At 50.2% G+C, this 23,887-nt stretch overlaps 1 protein-coding gene across 5 annotated transcripts in view; it reads right to left on the reverse strand.

Moving 5' to 3' along the window:
* Positions 1-16,917: 16,917 nt before the first annotated feature.
* The window catches only part of gabpb2b (GA binding protein transcription factor subunit beta 2b), a 63,312-nt gene continuing 56,342 nt past the window's right edge, over positions 16,918-23,887 (reverse strand). For all 5 annotated transcript variants that reach the window (XM_070868581.1, XM_070868579.1, XM_070868580.1 and 2 more), the window contains 2 exons: positions 21,336-21,448; positions 16,918-17,462 (listed from right to left, as the gene is read on the reverse strand). In XM_070868581.1, coding sequence (XP_070724682.1) covers positions 17,160-17,462; positions 21,336-21,448 — 416 coding nt within the window. In that variant the 3' untranslated portion in view covers positions 16,918-17,159. The remainder of the gene's footprint in view (positions 17,463-21,335; positions 21,449-23,887) is intronic.

The raw sequence follows: 23,887 nt of genomic DNA on the forward strand, positions 1-23,887 counted from the left end.
CACAGCCCTTCGAGCCTGCTCCGCCATTCAATGAGATCGTGGCTGATTTGCATCCTAACTCTATCCACCCGCCTTTGCTCCATTTCCCTCAAAAATCTATCAACCTCACAGATTTAAAATTAATTGACCTAGCTTCAAGTGCCGTTTGCGGAAGAAAGTTCCTAACTTCTACCACCATTTGTTTCCTAGGTTCACTCCTGAAACTAATTTTTAGATTCTACCCCTAGTACCAGACTTTCTCTCTATCTACCCTCACTGTTCCCCTTAATATACTGAAAACTGTGACCAGATTACCCATTAACCTACTAAATTCCAAGGAATACAGCCCTAGTTTGTGTAATCTCCCCTTGTAACTTAACCCTTGGAGTCGGAGTATCATACCAGAACTGCTCACAGTGCTCCAGGTGTGGTCTAACCAGGGCTTTGTACAGCTTCAGCATAACCTCTACCCCCTTGTAATTTAGTTCTCCAGATATAAAGGCCAGCGTCCCATTAGTCTTAGCTGGAGGGTTGGCGAACTAAAGGCTCACTGGCTTTTCAATCTGAGAAAGTTTTGGTTTCCATATTTACGAAAGGATATACTTGCTTTGGAGGCAGTTCAGAGAAGGCTCACTCGGTTGATTCCGGGGATGAGGGGGTCGACTTATGAGGAAAGGTCGAGGAGGTTGGGCCTCTACTCATTGGAATTCAGAAGAATGAGAGGTGATCTTATCGAAACGTGTAAGATTATGAGGGGGTTTGACAAGGTGGATGCAGAGAGGATGTTTCCACTGATGGAGGAGACTAGAACTAGGGGGCACGATCTTAGAATAAGGGGCCGCCCATTTAAAACTGAGATGAGCAGAAATTGGATCGCTCTTTTGAAAGAGCCAGCACAAGCATGATGGGCCGAATGGCCTCCTCCTGTACTGCAAGACTCTAAGCTTCTACACCCCTGCCTGACACATGCACACGCGTAATTGTCTGGGGTGCAAGGGGTCTGGATTGTGATTAAACTACAGGAATCCCGATTCATTCAGGGGACGTGTGCATCACTGGCAAGGCCAGCATTTAATGCCCGTCCCTTGAGAAGGTGGTGGTGAGCCGCCTTCTTGAACCGCTGGGAGGGGCATAATCTTAGAATAAGGGGCCGCCCATTTAAAACTGAGATAGGGAGGAATTTCTTCTCTCAGAGGGTCGTGAATCTGTGGAATTCGTTGCCTCAGAGAGCTGTGGAGGCTGGGACATTGAATACATTTAAGATAGAGATAAACAGTTTCTTAAACGATAAGGGGATAAGGGGGCAGGCAGGGAAGTGGAGCTGAGTCCATCATCGTATTAAATGGCGGAGCAGGCTCGAGGGGCCGTATGGCCTACTCCTGCTCCTATTTCTTATGTTCTTACAGTGCCGTGTGCTGAAGGTACTCCCACAGTGCTGTTAGGGAGGGAGCTCCAAGGTTCTGACCCAGCAATGATGAAGGAACGGCCGATATATTTCCAAGTCGGGACAGTGTGTGACTGGGAGGTGGTGGTGTTCCCATGCGCCTGCTGCCCTTGTCCTTCTTGGGTAGTAGAGATCGCGCGTTTGGGAGGCGCTGTTGAAGAAAAGTAAGAAGTAGACATGAATTGCATGCAGACACAAGATCTTTATTATATTATATAAACAGTTCAAGGGGACATGAATGTAAATAAAAAAAATCTTTTGGAGATTTTAATTTGCTCTTGATTTTCATTGCAGGTTTTCCAAAGCAGTCAGTTCACGGGAAGGTTCAGATGGCTAGCAGGGGATAAACCACAGGGTCAGTAATGAGCCAAGCTCTTCTGAACACCAGAGTTCCCACGTCGGCCGCAGGCTTGCCCGTCAACATGGGGGCCTGGAGTAGGCGGCCACCTTCATCGAGTTCCATCGGAGCGGGCCGGGGGAGTGGAAGGAGCAGTGTGGCGTACCACTCCAGGGAGCAGCACGTGCTGGAGCAAGGGAGCAACGGCAGCGAAGAGAGTGACTCGATTGGACGTCACCAAGATCCAGGTCGGTGATTGGAGCGCGGGCAGGTACAGCAGGAACGGCGAGGTCGGGGCGAAGGAGCGGCGAGAGATTGTAGAGAGACGTGATCGGGGGCCCAGGGGGAGGCGAGAGTTCGGGGCCCAGGAGAGGTGAGGGCCCAGGGGCAGCACTGGCCCAGCCCACACTGTGCGATATGTGTGCGCACTAGGTCCGTGCAGCAGAGCTGGTCTCCAGTTGTCCTGGTTAACCCTTGCCCCTGGACCAAGACCTCGCTCTGTCAAGCCCGTGTGGTGGCTGGTGTGCAACAGCCACCCCATGTTAAAAAAATCCACCCACAGGCATCTTCCACCCTTCAGGATGTAGTTCGGGATCCGGAATATTAGGTCCTCCATTGAAACACCTGTGAACTTTTTGACATGGAAGCAAGTCATCCTCAATGCGAGGGACTGTCTGTGATGATGAGAGTTTAGAAGAATGAGAGGGGATCTCATTGAAAGGTATAAAATTCTGACGGGGTTGGACAGACTGGATGCGGGGAGGATAATTCCCTGGGGCTGGGAAGTCTAGAACAAGGGGTCACAGTCTCAGGATACGGGGTAGGAAATTTAGGAGCGAGATGAGGAGAAATGTTTTCACTCAGAGGGTGGTGAACCTGTGGAATTCTCTACCACAGAAGGCTGTAGAGGCCAAGTCACTGAATATATTTAAGAGGGAGATAGATAGATTGCTAGAAACAAAAGGCATCAAGGGGTATGGGGAAAAAGCAGGAATATGGTGTTGAGATAGAGGATCGGCCATGATCATATTGAATGGTGGTGCAGGCTCGAGGGGCCGAATGGCCGATTCCTGCTCCGATTTTCTATGTTTCTTGCGGTAACATACCCAGGACTCCGGAGATGAGAGGGCTGCCTTATGATGAGAGATTGTGTAGAAGGAGCCTATGCTCTCTGGATGTTTAGAAGAATGAGAGGTGATCTCATTGAAACATACAACATTCTGAGGGGGATTGACAGGGTAGATGCAGGGAGGGTGTTTCCCCCCGGGCTGGGGAGTCTAGAACCAGGGGGGTCACACAGTCTCAGGATAAGGGGTTGGCCATTTAGGACTGAGATGAGGAGGAATTTCTTCACTCAGAGGGTGGTGAATCTTTGGAATTCCCTGCCCCACAGGGCCGTGGATGCCGAGTGGGCCGCCCTGACCTTTGTGAGAACACCACCACAGGTCGGGGCTATAAATAGAGCTGGAGCGCCGGGCCCTGAAACATCGGGGGCGAAGGTCCGGCGAATGAGGGTACGGGGCCCAGAAGAGGTGAGGACCCAGGGCCAGACCCACACTGTGCGATATGTGCGCGCACTAGGTCCGTGCAGCAGAGCTGGTCTCCGGTCGTCCTGGTTAACCCTTGCCCCTGGACCAAGACCTTGCTCTGTCAAGCCCCGTGTGGTGGCTGGTGTGCAACGGCCAACCCACGTTAAAAAAATCCACCCACAGGCATCTTCCACCCCCTCAACTGGAGTTCAGGATCTGGAACATCAGGTCCTTCATTGAAACATCTGTGAACTCTCGTGGAAGCAAGTCATCCTCGTTCGAGGACCGCCTATGATGATGATGAGGATGCTGAGTCTCTCAATACATTCAAGGCTGTGACAGATTTTTGGAGTCTAGGGGAAATCGAGGGATCGGGCGGGTAAAGTGTTGAGGTCGATGATCAGCCGTGATCTTATTGAATGGCAGAGCAGGCTCGAAGGGGCCATATTGGGCGACTCCTGCTCCTGATTCTTATATGTTCTTACCGTCCCACATTACAACTGTGACCGCACTCCAAAAAGTACTTAATTGGCTGTAAAGCACTTCCGAGACGTCCGGTGGTTGTGAAAGGTGCTATATAAGTGCAAGTCTTTCTTTTCTTCTACCTGCGTTGCACTGATCCCGCGGGCAAAGTCACTGTAACGCTGCCCCGAGGGATCAGTGTAACACACGGAGGAGTTTCCAGTCAATTTCAGAAGGCGGCTGTGTTTTGAAAGTGACTTTAACAGGCAGGAGGGCGAGGGCAAATGACAGGCCATTCCGTGCAGAAATGGCAGTCCAATTGATCAAGTATTTGGTTCGGTATTCACTAAGGAGGACACAAACAACCTTCCGGATATAAAAGGGGTCAGAGGGTCTAGTAAGAAGGAGGAACTGAGGGAAATCCTTATTAGTCGGGAAATTGTGTTGGGGAAATTGATGGGATTGAAGGCCGATAAATCCCCAGGGCCTGATGGACTGCATCCCAGAGTACTTAAGGAGGTGGCCTTGGAAATAGCTGATGCATTGACAGTCATTTTCCAACATTCCATAGACTCTGGATCAATTCCGATGGAGTGGAGGATAGCCAATGTAACCCCACTTTTTTTTTTAAAAAGGAGGGAGAGAGAAAACAGGGAATTATAGACCGGTCAGCCTGACATCGGAAGTGGGTAAAATGATGGAATCAATTATTAAGGATGTCATAGCGATGCATTTGGAAAGAGGTGACATGATAGGTCCAAGTCAGCATGGATTTGTGAAAGGGAAATCATGCTTGACAAATCTTCTGGAATTTTTTGAGGATGTTTCCAGTAGAGTGGACAAGGGAGAACCAGTTGATGTGGTGTACTTAGACTTTCAGAAGGCTTTCAACAAGGTCCCACACAAGAGATTAATGTGCAAAGTTAAAGCACATGGGATTGGGGGTAGTGTGCTGACGTGGATTGAGAACTGGTTGGCAGACAGGAAGCAAAGAGTAGGAGTAAATGGGTACTTTTCAGAATGGCAGGCAGTGACTAGTGGGGTACCTCAGGGTTCTGTGCTGGGGCCCCAGCTGTTTACATTGTACATTAATGATTTTGACAAGGGGATTAAATGTAGTATCTCCAAATTTGCGGAAGACACTAAGTTGGGCGGCAGTGTGAGCTGCGAGGAGGATGCTATGAGGCTGCAGAGTGACTTGGATAGGTTAGGTGAGTGGGCAAATGCATGGTAGATGAAGTATAATGTGGATAAATGTGAGGTTATCCACTTTGGTGGAAAAAACAGAGAGACAGACTATTATCTGAATGGTGACAGATTAGGAAAAGAGGAGGTGCAACGAGACCTGGGTGTTATGGTACATCAGTCATTGAAGGTTGGCATGCAGGTACAGCAGGCGGTTAAGAAAGCAAATGGCATGTTGGCCTTCATAGCGAGGGGATTTGAGTACAGGGGCAGGGAGGTGTTGCTACAGTTGTACAGGGCCTTGGTGAGGCCACACCTGGAGTATTGTGTACAGTTTTGGTCTCCTAACTTGAGGAAGGACATTCTTGCTATTGAGGGAGTGCAGCGAAGGTTCACCAGATTGATTCCCGGGATGGCGGGACTGACATATCAAGAAAGACTGGATCAACTGGGCTTATATTCACTGGAGTTCAGAAGAATGAGAGGGGATCTCATAGAAACGTTTAAAATTCTGACGGGTTTAGACAGGTTAGATGCAGGAAGAATGTTCCCAATGTTGGGGAAGTCCAGAACCAGGGGTCACAGTCTAAGGATAAGGGGTAAGCCATTTAGGACTGAGATGAGGAGAAACTTCTTCACCTAGAGAGTGGTGAAGCTGTGGAATTCTCTACCACAGAAAGTTGTTGAGGCCAATTCACTAAATATATTCAAAAAGGAGTTGGATGTAGTCCTTACTACTCGGGGGATCAAGGGGTATGGCGAGAAAGCAGGAATGGGGTACTGAAGTTGCATGTTCAGCCATGAACTCATTGAATGGCGGTGCAGGCTCGAAGGGCCGAATGGCCTACTCCTGCACCTATTTTCTATGTTTCTATGATACAGGACCGAATGGTGCCTTCGTTGGTTGAGACAGCCATGGAAATGGATATTATAAATTGGTTGAAGAGACTGGTTGAAAAAGGGGTGGGGGGGGGGGGGTGCGTAAAACGAGGGAGAAAGTGCCAGAACTTGCTTGGGCCTATTGCTAAAAGCTCTTCCTATGAACCGAGGATTGAGCGATTGTTTGTGACTTAAAGTGGAGTTTGTAAGAGTGACGAGAGAGGAAACTGAAGGACATCGGAATGACAAATTACCTCCTGCTCCCCAGCCCTGCGAATAGATCTCATTCTGGGCCAAGCCACATTTACTCCTTTTGTAGCTATTTTTCAATGTTTCTAAAATAGATTCTTTCCCCCACAAATGACAAAAAGATCTTTGCTTTATTAAAGAAACTCAAGTGACAAGTATACCAACTTCTTTCTTTTTGAGCTAGTTTTCTATCCTCTCTCCCCGTACAGTCCACATGCACCTGAACTAGGTGTGAGATTCCACACTGAATACCAAGAGGCTATTTAACCACTGAAGACTTCACAATTGGAGCCAAATACCATCCTCACTCAATATTTTACCTCAGCTGCCCCGTGTCCTAACTCGCACCAAGTTCCACTCACCCATCACCCCGTGCTCGCTGACTTACATTGGCTTCTGGTTAAGCAACGCCTCAAAACAAATCCCTCCATGGTCCTCACCCCTCCCTCTCTCTGTAACCCCCTCCAGCTCCTACACCCTTCCCTATCTCTGTAACCCCCTCCCTCTCTCTGTAACCCCCTCCAGCCCTCCCTATCTCTGTAACCCCCTCCAGCCCCTCCCTCTCTCTGTAACCCCCTCCAGCCCCTCCCTATCTCTGTAACCCCTCCAGCCCCTACACCCCTCCCTATCTCTGTAACCCCCTCCAGCCCTCCCTCTCTCTGTAACCCCCTCCAGCCCCTCCCACTCTGTAACCCCCTCCACCCCCCCCATCTCTGTAACCCCCTCCAGCCCCTACACCCTTCCCTATCTCTGTAACCCCCTCCAGCCCCTCCCTATCTCTGTAACCCCCTCCACCCCCCCATCTCTGTAACCCCCTCCAGCCCCTACACCCTTCCCTATCTCTGTAACCCCCTCCAGCCCCTACCTATCTCTGTAACCTCCTCCAGCCCCACTACCCCCAGAGATGTCTGCGCTCCTCTAATTCTGCCCTCCTGAGCATCCCTGATTATAATCGCTCCACCATTGGTGGCCGTGCTTTCTGTTGCCTGGGCCCCAAGCTCTGGAATTCCCTCTCTAATCCTCACTACCTCTCTTTCCTCCTTCAAGACGCTCCTTCAAACATACCTTTTGGACCAAGCCCTGCACTCATATCTACTTGTGCGGCTCGGTTTTTAATCTCATAATCCTTCTGTGAAGCGCCTTGTGGGACTTTTCATTACTTTAAAGGCACTATATTGTTGTTGAGTAGAGGATACTTGCTTCGTACAAATTACACGGGTGAAATCGATCTCAGTCACTTACAGCAGCGGAGACTCCAGGCGTGAGTGACGGAGGGGCATTAACCAATCGTTTCCACTCCGGCCGAGAACATTGGTGTCAGAACGTGCAGCCGATAGCAGAGGGGAACCTGCGCAAGTGCAGCTCAGCGGGAATATATCCAGGTCTTTTCCCACAAAAAAAATTAAGAGTACGCACGCGTAAGAAAACCAATTCATCTTTTTGTATTTTATTAGGAAAGGTCTGCCCTTAATAATGGTACAAAAATGTATATACAAGACTTATTTAACAATCCATATCACTTTGTCGAGGTTCGAAAAAGAACACTGCTAGTTCTAAAGGAATCCTGTACACAAGATACTGACAGTCTGTCACAGTACATTGTACTAAAGGCGCAACAGGCATCATTTAAGCTTTCCCCACAGCCGAGGGCAATGAGAATTTATTTCCTTTGTGGGTCAACGATGAGCTGAAAAAAAGGTCAACGATATCAACCGCAAGGTTTCCAATTCGTAAACACAAGAGCTAGGATGAAGACTTGGGAAATAATGTATTTTCTCTTTAAAAAAAAACGCACATACACACACATACAAACCTTTTCTGGGGCGATGGAGGTGGGTAAAAGCAGAGCGAGAGACGAGTTTGCTCGCCTAATCATCTAGAGACACACGGTGGGGGGGGGGGTCGTGATCACAGGATGTCCACTGCCTGAGTCGCCAACAGTGTCCACTGTACATACGCGTGGAGTGGGGTGAGGGTGGGATATGGGGTAGAAGAGGGAGGAGCTGAGAGAATGCGCGCACGCATCTCCCCCCCACACAATTCACTGAACCGTCACTATGTTTAAAAAAAAGCAGCAGTCACTTTCACTTGCCACTGATGATTAAGATAACGTTGAATTGTACGGGAGGGGTGGGGGAAGGTTAGTGGAGGGGAGGGGGTGGAGGATGGAGAAGAGACGACGCATAAACTATCCACAAACCTGGGTGGGGTGCACAGCCTGCCCCCGGGGGCAAGTTTGGCCCACCGTTTCTGCCCCCTTTATTCACGCCCTCCTCCCAAAGCGCCTCTCTGCCACGTGCAGCCGCCCCACGTTGGAACACTGAGCTCTTTATTCCGACAGAACTCACTCGTCGGAGGAAACGGCTCTGGCCGCCATCAATGCTTCCGGTGAAACTCCTCCTCCACTGCCACCGCCTGCCCCACTACCGCGATTAAAAACTGGATGAACCCCAAGTGTCAAACATGATCACGGTTGTTCGGGAATGCCCTCTGCCATCCTCCAACAAAAAGGGAAGCAGGTGGATTGGATTCGCCATCGTCCCCGATTATCAGCTCAACTGCAGCCTTATTAAACCCCCTTATTACCCCCCCCACAACACAGCTCTACAGTGTATGCTGGCTTGGCCGTTTTCTTTCCCTTCCTTGGATGCCGCTGTGCCATCGTACTGCCCCTCCCTGTCCAAACGAGCGCAGAACAGCCAACGGAACACAGTTCACGAAGACGCGACGGGGCGCGGGAGGAGTTGGGATTTCAGCGGGCTGGAGAAGCTTTCGTGACCCCCCCCCCGTGTTCTACGTCAAAGCACCCAGCCGCACGGTGGCGGATTTTGTCCGTGGAGTGGGGCGTCGAAGCGTTGTCAGGTGGCGCGCTGGAGGCTGCTTGTGCCGTCAGCAGCAGTCCGAGGTCATTACTTACGAAGCATCGCGGTACTGCACAAACTTAGTGTATTGGCTTAAGTGCAATTTTATCCTAATCGGCGTTGACACCGAGACAGTGAATGTCCAGAACGACACTGGAATGCGAGTGTTGGGGTGCACAGTCTTTCCCGTTTTAGCTAGCTGCTCTGCGCTCATTTGGACGGGGAGGGGCAGTACCATGCTAGCTTTCTTCCCGCTGTGTTGTTGTTGCAGGTTCTGACTCCTTGCCGGGGGAGTGTCGTCAATCTATCCCACTGTGAGGGCATCACACCCAATCCCGCTTATGCCCACCCGCGGATATTTTTGGTTCGGCAAGGGTCATGGAAGCAAGGCAGGGGGGTGGGAGTTGAGACACAGGTCAGCCGTGATCGAATTGAATGGCGGGGACAGGCTCGAGGGACTCAATGGCCTGCTCCTGAAGATAACTGTAATGTCCGAACTGGTTGAAATCAGCGGACCCGGAACTCGATCGCCTGCCTTGGGGGTCCGCACAACTCAGCCAAGTGTAGCCTCGACCAACTGAGTCATTTGTGGCATCTGTAACAGCACCGTTACACACGCAGACGCACACACACACAATGATGCGACTGCACCTCGAGGGATGCCCTACAACTGGATACCGGCCGCTCGATCACCAGCTTCGCTCTGGACTGCAGGGGGACCTCTGACGTGACAGGTAGTGGGACCCCCGCCCCCCCCCCCGCTCAAAGCCTCCCTGATAAAGTGCAACATCCCCACCGACACCTGGGAGTCCCTGGCCCAAAGACCAGTCCGCCCTAAGTGGAGGAAGTGCATCCGGGAGGGCGCTGAGCACCTCGAGTCTCGTCGCCGAGAGCGTGCAGAAACCAAGCGCAGGCAGCGGAAGGAGCGTGCGGCAAACCTGTCCCACCCTCCCCTTCCCTCAACCACTGTCTGTCCCGCCTGTGACAGGGACTGTGGCTCTCGTATTGGACTGTTCAGTCACCTAAGGACTCATTTTAAGAGTGGAAGCAAGTCTTCCTCCATTCCGAGGGACTGCCTGTGATGATGCTGGAAGTGTGTGAATCAAAGGGGGGGGGATATCAGTCGAGGACAGGGTTAGGACTTGTGCGATGCCTCCGGTGGCCAAACAGCCAGCGAGACTCGCACAGGAAAGAACAGCAACTCGGTGGGGGGGGGGGGGTGGCAGGATTGCAAGCGCTCCGACCAATGTGGATAGGGTTGCAATAATAAACACTTTCAGGAATCTAAATAAAAATCAAAATGTGCGGGGGGGCTACCCATAGCTCGGAGAATGTAGAGAAAAGCTGCTTGCCCCAAGACAGCGTATGACGGGGGGGGGGGCTTCACAGTTCAAAAAAAGAGGTACTGCTGAGAAGTACAGCTCGGGTCATGCTACAGATCGTGCCACCAATAATGAGCAAAGATCTATGAATGATGCAGGCACAGGCATGATGGGCCGAATGGCCACCTGTATCATTCTGCTGCTTTTACTGGGTGATGGATGTATACTGGGTGCTTCACAAGGCTCCCTGGATCATCCATGCTGGCTCCCAGTGTCGCTTCACCTGGACCACCAGTGCAGTCGGCCAAGTGTGCCCTGCGATTATACCGGCACAGCAAACAAGCCAGGCCCCTCGGGTCCTGGACCCAGCACAGGGGACAGCAGCCCCCCCCAGACTGGTCCCTAGCATTAGGGAACCGAGAATCGAGGAAACAGGGGTCTGTTCAGCCTGGAGAGAAGGCAGGAGAGGAGGCGAGTGGCCTTGTAGACCTGCAGCAGATTGGACCGAGAGGAAAACCTGCGAGTGGCGTCCCGGAGCCATGACATTTGCGATTCAATGAGAGAGTGAGAGAATTAATGAGATAGGAGAGAGTAAGAACGAGAGAGAAATAGAAGAGCGTGAGAGAGAGTGAGAGAGAGAGAGAGAGAGAGAAAGAGATAGGTGTAAGAATGAGAGAGAAACAGAAGAGCGTGAGAGAGATGAAACAGAGTGGGAGAGAGAGAGAGCGTAGGTTTACCAGAATACCCGGATTTCAAGGGTTAAGTTACGAGGAGAGATTACATGAATTAATTCCATCACACTGATGGAATACAGAATAAGATTCATTTTGCATAGAAGTAGCTGTTCAGATCTGACTTTTAACTTCTACAGACAATTTCTACAGACATTATAAAAGAAAATGACTTGGTGGATAAGCCGATAGAGTAGACAGAGAGAAAGTGTTTCCGCTGGTTGGGGAGTCTGGGACTAGGGGGCAGAGTCTAACAATTAGAGCCAGACCGTTCAGGAGTGAGATTAGGAAACACTTCTACACACAAAGGGCGGTAGAAGTTTGGAACTCTCTTCCGCAAATGGCAATCGATGCTGGATCTGTGTTCATTTTAAATCGGAGATTGATAGCTTTTAGTTAACCAAAGGGACATGGGCCAAAGGCAGGTGGATGGGGTTAAGTCGCAGATCAGCCACGACCTCATTGAATGGCGGGCGGAACAGGTTCGAGGGGCTGAATGGCCTCCTCCCTTTCGTTCCTAGAAAGAGAGTGAAAGAGAAAGAAAAAAAAAAGAGATAGAGAGAAAAAGGGAGAGAGAGAGGAGAAAAGGCCTGGCTGCAATCCTGCCTCGTACCGCTGACAGCAATACGATACCGGCTCTACCAGTACCAACACACGCGAGAGTGGCTCTAAACTCAACACACAGACACAACATGGGCTGAGATGCAGAGCAGAGCTCCCTCGGTACTGCCCCCACAATGGGCCTCTGCCACTCCCTCAGAATAGCACCCTCCAATGGACTGAGGGGTGGGGGGGGGAGGATTGCAAACACAAATAAATAATTGGTAGTAAATGCATAAAGGTCACCGGCCCCCTTCTGAAACAAATGTCCCCGATTTTGAGTAGACTACTTGCAAATTTCTCAAAGGTGCCCACAATCTATTCAATGGTAGTCCATTTTCCCCTCTCCCACCCCTCCCTCCCTCCCCTGTGCCTCTGTGTCCCATGATATGGGGGCAACAGTTTAAACTTCCTGCAGCCGCATGATGCAAGCTCGGTTCCCCCCCCATGCACCCCTCCCACGATCCACGACAGGCTCCGTTCCAACTCCTCTCCCCTTCCCTTCCACCTACCCCATCTCGCCCTGGTCTGGTCTGAACTGGGTAACTGGAGGCGGCCCTTCGCGCAACAGCTACACCGAGACCCATCACACACCAACACAATATAGAATACGACTCATTTTGCATAGAAGTAACTGTTCAGGTCTTGACTTTCAACATCTACAGACAATTTCTGTTGGTTATAGAAAAGAAAATTAAAATAACTCCATGGGTAAACCGATAGGGGAGATAGAGAGAAATTATTTCCGCTGGTTGGGGAGTCGAGGACGAGGGGACATAGTATAAAAATTAGAGCCAGGCTTTTCAGGAGTGAAGTTAGGAAACATTTCTACACACACACACCATCAAGGTGGTAGAGGTTTGGAACTCTCTTCCCTAAACGGCAATTGATGCTAGATCAATTATTAATTTTAAATCTGAGAGATTGATGGATTTTTATTAACCAAAGGTAATAAAGGACTACTAGTAGGTAAAGTTAGATCGCAGATCGGCCATGACCTGATTGAATGGCAGAGCAAGCTCGAGGGGCTGAATGGGCCTCCTCCTGTTCCTGTGTAACGGGCTCGAGGGGCTGAATGGTCTCCTCCTGTTCCTGTGTAACAGGCTCGAGGGGCTGAATGGGCCTCCCCCTGTTCCTGTGTAACAGGCTCGAGGGGCTGAATGGGCTTCCTCCTGTTCCTGTGTAACAGGCTCGAGGGGCTGAATGGGCCTCCTCCTGTTCCTGTGTAACAGGCTCGAGGGGCTGAATGGGCCTCCTCCTGTTCCTGTGTAACAGGCTCGAGGGGCTGAACGGGCCTCCTCCTGTTCCTGTGTGACAGGCTCGAGGGGCTGAATGGGCCTCCTCCTGTTCCTGTGTGACAGGCTCGAGGGGCTGAATGGGCCTCCTCCTGTTCCTGTGTAACAGGCTCGAGGGGCTGAACGGGCCTCCTCCTGTTCCTGTGTGACAGGCTCGAGGGGCTGAATGGGCCTCCTCCTGTCCCTGTGCGACAGGCCCGAGGGGCTGAATGGGCCTCCTCCTGTTCGTATGCAACAGGCTCGAGGGGCTGAACGGCCTCCTCCTATTCCTATGACCCATTATTCATACATTCACACAGACGGATTCCTTTATGGCATCTACCGTTAAGATTCAAGCTGATCTGCGTTCTGTTTCACCAAAGTGGCGGTGAAGTAATTTTAGAATCAGTCGGGGAGTAGCGAAGAAAGAAAATTGGCTGTTATTTTCAAGAGATACCATTTTTTTTTAAAGTTACAGAAAGCAAATGGAGTTCATTTTCCTGAACATTTTATACAACTCTTTGTAGCATCACTGATCAGTCAAGTACTAAAAGCCAAATACTGGAAAGCATAATTACACACGTTACTAAGTAGCAACCCCACTTTATTGCGAGTTACATATTCCTACTGTGCAGGAGGAGGAGGAGTGGGAAGCGCAAAGGACAGTGGCCTAGCGTGAGAACAAGCGAGGCTGCACCAGGCCCAAACAACATTTCACTTTAGAATGGGGGAATGGGGGGAGGAGACTGCCAGAATTGGGGACTCCGGGTGACCACAACCCCAGTTTTGAACCGGGCAGCCTTGGTTTTTGGGAGGGGTAGGCTCGTTAACAATTTGATAGTCATGTAGAAAAAGTAGTGTTTGGTGCAATTTTAAAAATATATATATCCGCTGTGGCTTGTTTCACACCTGGTTTGAGCAATTGGGAGACACCTCTAAATGGAGATGCTCCTCGGTGGGTTCAAATACTGAGCCATCATTGAAGCAGCAGCAGTAGCAGAGGGGATGGAGTCATGTGTGGCATTTTCACTTTCACCAGTGACTTGAGCGAGGTTGCGGCCATTTTGAGCCATGGCGGCTGCCATTTCATTGATTTTACTGACGCTGGATGGGCCGCCGGCCATTGTGGAAGTCCCGATGGCCACTTCAAACGTTCCACTGCGCACTTCGATGGAATATTACAAATTTTCCCCCCACGTGACGAGATTCCTCAATCTCAGCCGAGCATTAAATCGCAAGATCCCAAAAATGCAAATTTGATGAAGAAAAGGCACCATTTTAAATGGTGCTTTAATATAAACCAATTATGTAAACTGAGTCTTCAGTTCTAAAATAACTATTAGGCACAACCTTAGACGACAATAAAAAATGATTCAAAAAATACAAATGTTTTTTTTTAAATATAAAAAAAGGGCCGGGGAAATAATGCGAGACCCTGGTCGTACAGCTAATGCACAGAGCAGTGCTGTTAATGAGGAAAGCAAACCTGTCCACAGGAAGGTTTATTAGAAAAACAAAAATCTATTAAAAATGTAACTGCCTTCTACGATTGAAATGAAGCAACACCAAACCATAGAACGTGTTTGAAGTGCGGCTGTTATGTAGGCAAAGTAATTTACTGTAGAGGAAGTGCTTTGGGACATTTCTCAAGACACGATGAAGCGCTTTATAAATGTCAGTCTATTTCCCCACTAAATTGCGTCACCGGCAAATGCAACCCAACTGGCTGCTCTTTGGATTTTATTTGTAAGACCTGCGTCAGTCACAAGCAGATCTTGGAGTCCAGGGGCGGAGGGCATTGGCGCTGCAAACGGGTATTTCCCTCGTGTTCAGGAGGCCACCCCTGTGCGAGCCACAGACCGTGAATGCTTGGCGGACTGCCCGTGTCCCACCTCGAGAGACAACCGAGAGGCTTCAAGTCCCACTTCAGACACGGCATTGGCCTCCGAATCATCAGGGATCAAAGTCAACGATTCGAAAAGGGGGGGGGGGGTAGGTGGGAGTTAACTCTGGATTCCAATGTGTGTGTGTGTGTGTGTGTGTGTGTGTGTCCGGGTGCGGGGAGATATTTCAGCGATGAAACGACGTGACTTAAAAACAAAAAATGCACAAAGGAACATTGATAAAAAAATTAATCCGGACTTCAGACCCGGATTTTAGATTCCCTGATGTGGACGTGCTCACGATTACGTGGCAGCCACTGCCCTTGAATCTCGTCTAGATGTGAAAGACACCGTTTTAATTGGGATCAAGTGAGAGAAAGGAGACAAGGCGCCCGAGCTGTCAAAATCAACTGACTTGCGGGATCGGGCAAAGACTGGCTTTCCCAGAGCCCAGCCAGGGTTGCCAACCGTCTCCAGGACTTGTCCTGGCGTCTCCAGGAATGAAAGATGAATCTGCTGGACACGGGCTGTGAGCAACACCCGGGAGACCAATCATAGGGATAGCAAAAAATGCTGCGCTTATTTTCCATTTCCTTTGCACACTTTTGTTGTTAAAAAAAAAACTTGGGAGCTAGCGGAGGTGGGGTTGGGGAGGCCGTTTGTGACCGGGCGGTGGGGCAGGGTGGGGGGGACGGTTAAAGACCGGAGAGGTCATGTCACGAGACCTCCAGCAATGCGACCAGGTAGAGTTGGCAAGCTGAAGGCCGACCGACGGCCTAAATCCACCCCTCTAATACATGGACGGGTGCCTCCCTGAGCGGTGCGCCAGAATTAAAGGCAACTGTAGCGTCAAAACAAACAACCTGAGCACTGTAAACTTAACGGAGGGGGACAGACGACTTCTTCCAACTCTGTTTCGGCCTCCGCCCCACAACACCCTTTCACAGCTGACGGAGATCCCCCCCCCCCACTCCCTCCCGAGGTCAAGGACAGCGTTCTCGCAAAGAGAGACAGGGCCATCTTTTGCCGGTCCAACTTTGCCTCCATAACAACAAGCCGTTGCACTTCGGAGTAACTCGCTGCAGGTGAAGTGCTGCGGGACATTTCTGAGCAATGCGAGAAGGCGTTATATAAAGGAAGGTCTTAACTTATGCAGAAAGGTAGACAGGGAGTTAAAAATTAAAAAAAGCTCGTTTCCTACCCCCTTGTTCAGAGAGGAAACGACACCCGTCAAAACAGATAGCTCTGTAGATATACGAACAAAGGAATTTGTACTTGAGAATATCAAATACTATTACCAAAACAATTTTTTTAAAGTCTCTAATATTGGACTCCCCCGCACCCCCCCACCCCCGCAAACCTAAAATGTTCCCTTTACCGGATGAGTAACTGATTGCATATTATAGTGCGGAGGATTCTCACATTTTAAAACAATTTAAAATTATCCACCCGCACATTTTACGCTAATCTCTTTTCCGTAATTCAGGCAAGCAGTCTCTGCTTTTTTTTTGCTTTAAACGTTTAAAAGATGGAAACGCGAACACAAGCGTTAACATCAACGACAAGTGTCGACGGCTTGCGGCGTCCAGGCGCGCGGGACTCGTAGGCTTGCGGGATCGGCGCCGTTTCATCGGCCTTCCCTCCCGGGGGCTCTGAGCTTCCGTAGCAAAAATAACACCGGCAAACAGTGAAGCGGTTCCATATTCACCCGACCCCCTCCCTCCCCACCCACCCACCCCATCCCAAAATCGTAACCCCCAGCTCCGTTCCAGATCCTGGATTTCCTTCTGCACCAACAGGAATTGTGGATTCCAGATTTTAACGAAAGTCTGGCCCCCGGTTTTTTTTTTTGGAAGGTCAGGGGGAGAAACATTGTACCTGCTAGTGTTCGGAGGTTTGGAGTTCCCAAAGAAGTTCTTGTGCAATCAGAAAATGAACGTCTCTTGCGTGGTGCGGCAGTGACCAACAGCTTGACCCAGAGCTGTTTTTGGTTTTCTCGTTGTGGTGTGTGTGTGTCTGTGTGTGTGTATGTGTGTACGTACGAGTGTGTGCACGCACGAGTGTATGCGTGCAAAATGGCGACCAGGCTTTTGATGACGTCACCCAGTCACCCATCTCAAAATCGTCGCACACTTGTAGAAGCAAGATACCCTCGTTCGAGGGACCGCCTATGATGATGATGATATGTGTGTGTGTGTGTGTGTGTGTGTGTGTGTGAGAGAGAGAGAGAGAGAGAGAGAGAGTGTGTGTGTGTGTGTGTGAGTGTGTGTGTGTGTGTGTGTATGAGTATGTGTGTGTGTGTGTATGTGTGTGAGAGAGTGTGTGTGTGTGTGTGTGAGAGTGTATGTGCGTGTATGTGCGCGTGTGTGCGCGTGTGTGCGCGTGTGTGCGCGTCAGGATAAAGGTCCGTCAGCCATGGGGGCTTTACGAAGTCACTGTCTCTGTCGCCATGTCGGTGGGCTGCTCCATCGTTTCCACGGTGGTCTCGGGCCCATCGAGTTCGGCCGCCATGGTGAGCACCGTGCCAGTGCCATCGTCCGTCACCTCCTCCACGACGGTGATCTCCTCGGCCGTGGTGTGGAGCCGGGCGATGGCCTCCAGCCTCATGCGGTACTCCTCGGCCTCTTGCTCCTTCTTCAGCAGCTGCTGCCGGTACTCCTGGGCTTTCCGGTTGGCCTCGTGGAGCTGCTTCTGAAGTAGTTCCCTCTCCAAGCAGTCGTTCGCATCCTGCAACGACAAAGCCGCCATGTGACCGGGACCCACAGTGGCATATTACAGTGCAACACTGTGTTTCGCTCGCTCTCTACCTCGCCCTCCGCAGATGCTGCCTGACCTGTTAAGTGTTTTCCAGCATTTGGGGCCTGTCTAAACTCAACTGGTAGGATCATAGAAAATTACGGCACGGAAGGAGGCCATTCCGGCCCATCGTGTCCGCGCCGGCCGACAAAGAGCCACCCGGCCTAATCCACTTTCCCGCTCTCGGTCCGTAGCCCTGTAGGTTACGGCACTTCAAGCTGCACATCCAGGTACTTTTTTAAAAAATGCGGTGAGGATTTCTGCCTCTACCACCCTTTCAGGCAGTGAGTTCCACCCCAGACCCCCACCACCCTCTGGGTGAAGACATTTCCCCTCAAATCCCCTCTAAACCTCCCCCCAATTACACTAAATCTATGCCCCCTGGTTGTTGACCCCTCTGCTCAGGGAAATAGGTCCGTCCTATCCACTCTATCCAGGCCCCTCATCATTTTATACAACTCAATTAAATCTCCCCTCAGCCACCTCTGTTCCAAGCCTATCCAGTCTATCCTCATAGCTGAAGTTTTCCAGTCCTGGCAACATTCTCGTAAATCATCTCTGCACCCTCTCTGGTGCAATCTCACCCTTCATGTAATGTGATGACCAGAACTGCACAGCACTCAAGTTGTGGCCTAACCAGTGTTTTATACAGTTCAAGCATAACCTCCCTGATCTATGCCTCGGCTAATAAAGGTAAGCATTCCGTAGGCCTTTTTAACTACCTTATCGACCTGTCCTGCTACCTTTAAAGATCTGTGGACATATTCCCCCACACCGCTCAGTATCCTCCCATTTATTTGTATCCCCTTGCCTTGTTGCCCCTCCCCAAATGCATTACCTCACACGTTTCCGGATTGAATTCCATTTGCCACTTTCCTGCCCAACTGACCAGTTCATCGATATCTTCCTACAGTCTCGAGCTTTCCTCCCCACTGTCAACCACACGGCCAATTCTTGTATCACCTGCAAATTTCTTTATCATGCCCTCTACATTTAAGTCTAAAAGTAAGGGACCGAGTACTGAGCCCTGTGGAATCCCACTCGAAATCACCTTCCAGTCACAAAAGCTCCCCTCAACCATTACCCTTTGCTTCCTGCCAGCGAGCCACTTCTGGATCGAATTTTCCACTCTCCCATGGATCCTATGGGCTTTTACCTTTTTTGATCAGCCTGCCATGTGGGATCTTGTCAAAAGCCTTGCTAAAATCCATGTAAACTACATCAAACGCACTGCCCTCATCGACCCTCCTCATTACCTCCTCAAAGAACTCACTCAAGTTAGTCAATCACGACCTCCCTTAACAAATCCATGCTGACTGTCCTTAATTAATGTGTGTCTTTCTAAATGAAGGTTTATACTGTCCGTCAGAATTGATTCCAGTAATTTGCGAGGGACTGCCTATGATGATGATCTGAGACAGGAGTATGAGGTGTTTATTTATTTTGCTCAGAACATTTTGGAATGCAGCCTTAAAATAGTGCCATTCTGAAATAAAAAAGTAATGGGGAGAGGGGAGGGAGGGTGGGTGGAGGAGAAGGGAGGGGCTGTGGATCTCCTGAACATTTTGTAGTGCATTGTAGAATCATCGTGACAACTGGTTTGCTCGGACATGTATTTTTTCCCATCGTTATCCATTCCGTCACCCCCTTTACCCTTTTGTCCAACACAATATATTCTGAGGGCAAACGAAAGGGCCACCGTGGTAGATTTTCTGATACACCGTTCCAGGAACTGATGAGAGTTCAGTCAGGAAACTTGGTCTCAGATGTACGTGTCACAAGGGTCTGTTACTGTAATGCAACAGGACAGTTCTACTGTTTAGCCGCTAGAGGCCCTTAGGGAGTTGATTAAGAACAGCTACTTCTGTGTACATATGGTCCGCATCGGTGTTTATGCTCCACCCGAGCCTCCCCCAACCCCTCTTCATCTCACCCCATCAGCATATCCTTCTATTCCTTTCTCCCTCATGTGTTTATCCAGGTTCCCCTTAAATACATCGATACTATTCGCCTCAACCCCTCCCTGTGGCAGCAAGTTCCACATTCTCACCGCTCTCTGGGTAAAGAAGTTTCTCCTGAATTACCCATTGGATTTATTAGTGACTGTCTTATATTGATGGCCCGCTAGTTCTGGTCTCCCATCACAAGTGCAAACATCTTCTCTACGTCTACCCTATTGAACCCTTTCATAATCTTAAAGACCTCTATCAGGCCACCCCTCAGCCTTCTCTTTTCTAGAGACACGAGCCCCTGCCTATTCAGCCTTTCCTGATAATTATAACCTCAGTTCTTTTATCATTCTGGTGAAGCTTTTCCTGCACCTTTTCCAATGGCTCCACATCCTTTTTATAATTATGGAGACCAGAACTCTGCGTGGTGATCCAAGGGAGGGGCAATGATACAAGTTTAATGCACTTTAGCAGAAAAAAAAATCAAAGAGCAAGTTATTATTTAAATGGAGAAAGATTGCAAAGTGCCGCAGTACAGTGGGACCTGGGGGTACTTGTGCATGAAACACAAAAGGTTAGTATGCAGGTACAGCAAGTGATCAGGAAGGCCAATGGTATCTTGGCCTTTATTGCAAAGGGGATGGAGTATAAAAGCAGGGAAGTCTTGCTACAGTTATACAGGGTACTGGTGAGGCCTCACTTGGAATACTGCATGCAGTTTTGGATTCTATATTTACGAAAGGATATACTTGCTTTGGAGGCAGTTCAGAGAAGGTTCACTCGGTTGATTCCGGGGATGAGGGGGTTGACTTATGAGGAAAGGTTGAGGAGGTTGGGCCTCTACTCATTGGAATTCAGAAGAATGAGAGGTGATCTTATCGAAACGTATAAGATTATGGAGGGGGCTTGACAAGGTGGATGCAGAGAGGATGTTTCCACTGATGGAGGAGACTAGAACTAGGGGGCACGATCTTAGAATAAGGGGCCACCCATTTAAAACTGAGATGAGGAGAAATTTCTTCTCTCAGAGGGTTGTGAATCTATGGAATTTGCTGCCTCAGAGAGCTGTGGAAGCTAGGGCATTAAATAAATTTAAGAAAGAGATAGACAGTTTCTTGAGCGATAAGGGGTTATGGGGAGTGGGCGGGGAAGTGGAGCTGAGTCCATGATCGGATCAGCCATGATCTTATTGAATGGCGGAGCAGGCTCGAGGGGCCATATGGCCTACTCCTGCTCCTATTTCTTATGTTCATAACCTCTCTAGCTTTTCAATTCTATCCCTCTAGAAATGAACTTTGCTTTTTTAAAAAAAATAAATGGCCTTATTAACCTGTATCGACACTTTTAGGTGATTTGTGTATCTGCTTACAGCACCATTATTTTAGTCGCTACTCAGCACCGAGCTTGCGGCCAACATCTCGCCGTAGGCAACTACGCTCATACAGCAGTGCCTGGTCTCCAGTCGTCTTGGACCCCCTTGCCACTGGATCAAGACCTTGCTCAGCTAAGCCCGTGTGGTAGCCGACCACCCCACATTACAAGAACTCACGCACAGGCATCTTCCACTCCTCTAACATGAGATTCGGGACCTGGAACTGTTCAGCCACCCAAGGACTCATTTTAAGAGTGGAAGCAAGTCTTCCTCGATTCCAAGGGACTGCCTATAATGACGACATTATTTTGGTTCATTTCACGGGTCCAACGTCAGAATCTCTGATCACCTCTGCAGGCTCCTGCACCTCAAGAGCTACAAAGTTTTCACTTGCATTTGCTAAACTGACGAAAAAGTTACTGAAAGGAATGTCAAAAGGCCGGTTGTCTCTTTCAAGAACAGATGGAGTGCGCGGCACTGTACCTTCTCCATCGACTCCGAGTGGTTAAACACCGTCTCCAGACACTGTTTCTTTGTTGCCATTTCTTCTGTGATAATCGTCTCTTCTTCAACGTGGGAGGCTGGGACGGTCAGAACTGAAGAAAGAACAGGATTCTGGTAACTAATGGCATCTCCGCTGGTGGAACACTTTGATTGATCGGACAGCCCTCCATTTCTGCCTCGTTATTAAGCCTGCGCTCCATTTGACCCCTTCCGTCATCAACCCCGTTATTAGCGGTATTTGCCCCACAATTTTACATAGAAAATAGGAACAGGAGTCGGCCATTCGGCCCCTCGAGCCTGCATCGCCATTCAATATGATCATGGCTGATCCTCTATCTCAACACCATATTCCCGCTTTCTTCCCATACCCCTTGATGCCTTTTGAAATCTATACCTCCCTCTTAAATATATTCAGTGACTTGGCCTCCACAGCCTTCTGTGGTAGAGAATTCCACAGGTTCACCTCCCTCTGAGTGAAAACATTTCTCCTCATCTCGATCCTAAATTTCCTACCCCGTATCCTGAGACTGTGACCCCTTGTTCTAGACTTCCCAGCCCCGGGGAAACATCCTCCCCGCATCCAGTCTGTCTAACCCAGTCAGAATTTTATACCTTTCAATGAGATCCCCTCTCATTCTTCTAAACTCCAGTGAATACAGGCCCAGTCGACCCAATCTCTCCTCATACGATAGTCCTGCCATCCCAGGAATCAGTCTGGTGAACCTTCGCTGCACTTCCTCTATGGCAAGTATATCCTTCCTTAGGTAAGGAGACCCAAACTGCACACAATACTCCAGGTGCGGTCTCACCAAGGCCTCTCCCTCCCTCCTCTCCTGAAAGGGCCGAATCTTGCTGGGGGGGGGGGGGGCGAAATCCACGGGTATCAGACGCACTATGGTACCTCACCCGAGTGTTCACTCTGCATGATTGAGCCCTGATAGTGACCGGGGTCAGGCTGTTTGATTGCAGAGGCTGAGCTTCAACGCCCCCCATCCTCACCTGATGTCCCCTGGGGCTCACTGACTCTCTTGTGACGGACCTTTCCCTTCCTGAGCTTGGGGATGCCGGCGCCTATTAAAGCGCCCCCACCACACAGGAAGACTCAGATTTCTTTTATCCGCTGATGGTTAGCCTGCTACCAAAAGGGAAATCATGAAATAGGATTGTGATGTGTACCAGAGGTCTGCTCCCACGCTAAATGGACATGCGGGGAATATGTGCATGGTGGTTTGAATTTTGAAACAGGGCACAATATAGTGGGTCACATATTCAGCCCTCAGTTTTCCACTAACCTGACTCTCAAGTGTCAGCTGTGGCTCAGTGGATAGCACACCCGCCTCGGAGTCAAAAGGAGCGCCGCGCTGTCGGAGAGGCAGTGCTGAGGGAGCGCCGCACCGTCGGAGGGGCAGTGCTGAGGGAGCGCCGCACTGTCGGAGGGGCAGTGCTGAGGGAGCGCCGCACTGTCGGAGGGGCAGTGCTGAGGGAGCGCCGCACTGTCGGAGGGGCAGTGCTGAGGGAGCGCCGCACTGTCGGAGGGGCAGTGCTGAGGGAGCGCCGCACTGTCGGAGGGGCAGTGCTGAGGGAGCGCCGCACTGTCGGAGGGGCAGTGCTGAGGGAGCGCCGCACTGTCGGAGGGGCAGTGCTGAGGGAGCGCCGCACTGTCGGAGGGGCAGTGCTGAGGGAGCGCCGCACTGTCGGAGGGGCAGTGCTGAGGGAGCGCCGCACTGTCGGAGGGGCAGTGCTGAAGGAGCGCCGCACTGTCGGAGGGGCCGTCTTTCGGATGAGACATTAAACCACATCTGTCCTCGGAGGTGGACGTAAAAGATCCCATCGCACTATTTCGAAGAGGAGCAGGGAAGTTATCCCCAGTGTCCTGGGATAAATATTTATCCCTCAATCATCATAACAAAAACAGATGATCTGGGTCATTATCACATTGCTGTTTGCGGGAGCTTGCTGTGCGCAAATTGGCTGCTGTGCTTTGAGACGTCCGGTGGTCGTGAAAGTGTCCAGTGGTCGTAAAAGGTGCTATAGAAATGCAAGTCTTTATTTCAAGGGAACTGCGTAAGCAGTTCATATTATTTTTACTGAGTGCTCGGCTCTCTCCGCGAGCTATCACGCACGCACAGCCACACGGCAGGGGGATGCATGTGTTTCTTTACGGCCCAGGTGGTTCAGCGAGTGCATGCGCCAGGCGCTTTGGTACTGAGCTGCATGGATCGGGAACGTTTTAAGTTTTAATCCTTAGCCTGCGCAGAGTTGGAAGATCTGCACCGGGGCAGCAATTGGCCTCAGCTCACCAGAGCAGGGCGAGGAGGGGCAAAAAGAACATCTCGGATCTATCTTTCTTGATTTACGAGGCGGTGACTCTTGCTGGAAAGGGCACACGTGGATCTCTGGCGTCCTCTAGCGAGAGCGCTGATGCCCGCAGAGGAAGGGGAGCGAATTGAGAGGAGCGGAGCGGAGAAAAGCTAGTTCACTGCAAGTTTTTTCAGCTTTTCAGAGTGTCCAACGAAACTCAATCTCAGACT

The sequence above is a fragment of the Pristiophorus japonicus genome, chromosome 30 (assembly GCF_044704955.1).
Source record: "Pristiophorus japonicus isolate sPriJap1 chromosome 30, sPriJap1.hap1, whole genome shotgun sequence".
NCBI classification, from domain to species: domain Eukaryota; kingdom Metazoa; phylum Chordata; class Chondrichthyes; family Pristiophoridae; genus Pristiophorus; species Pristiophorus japonicus.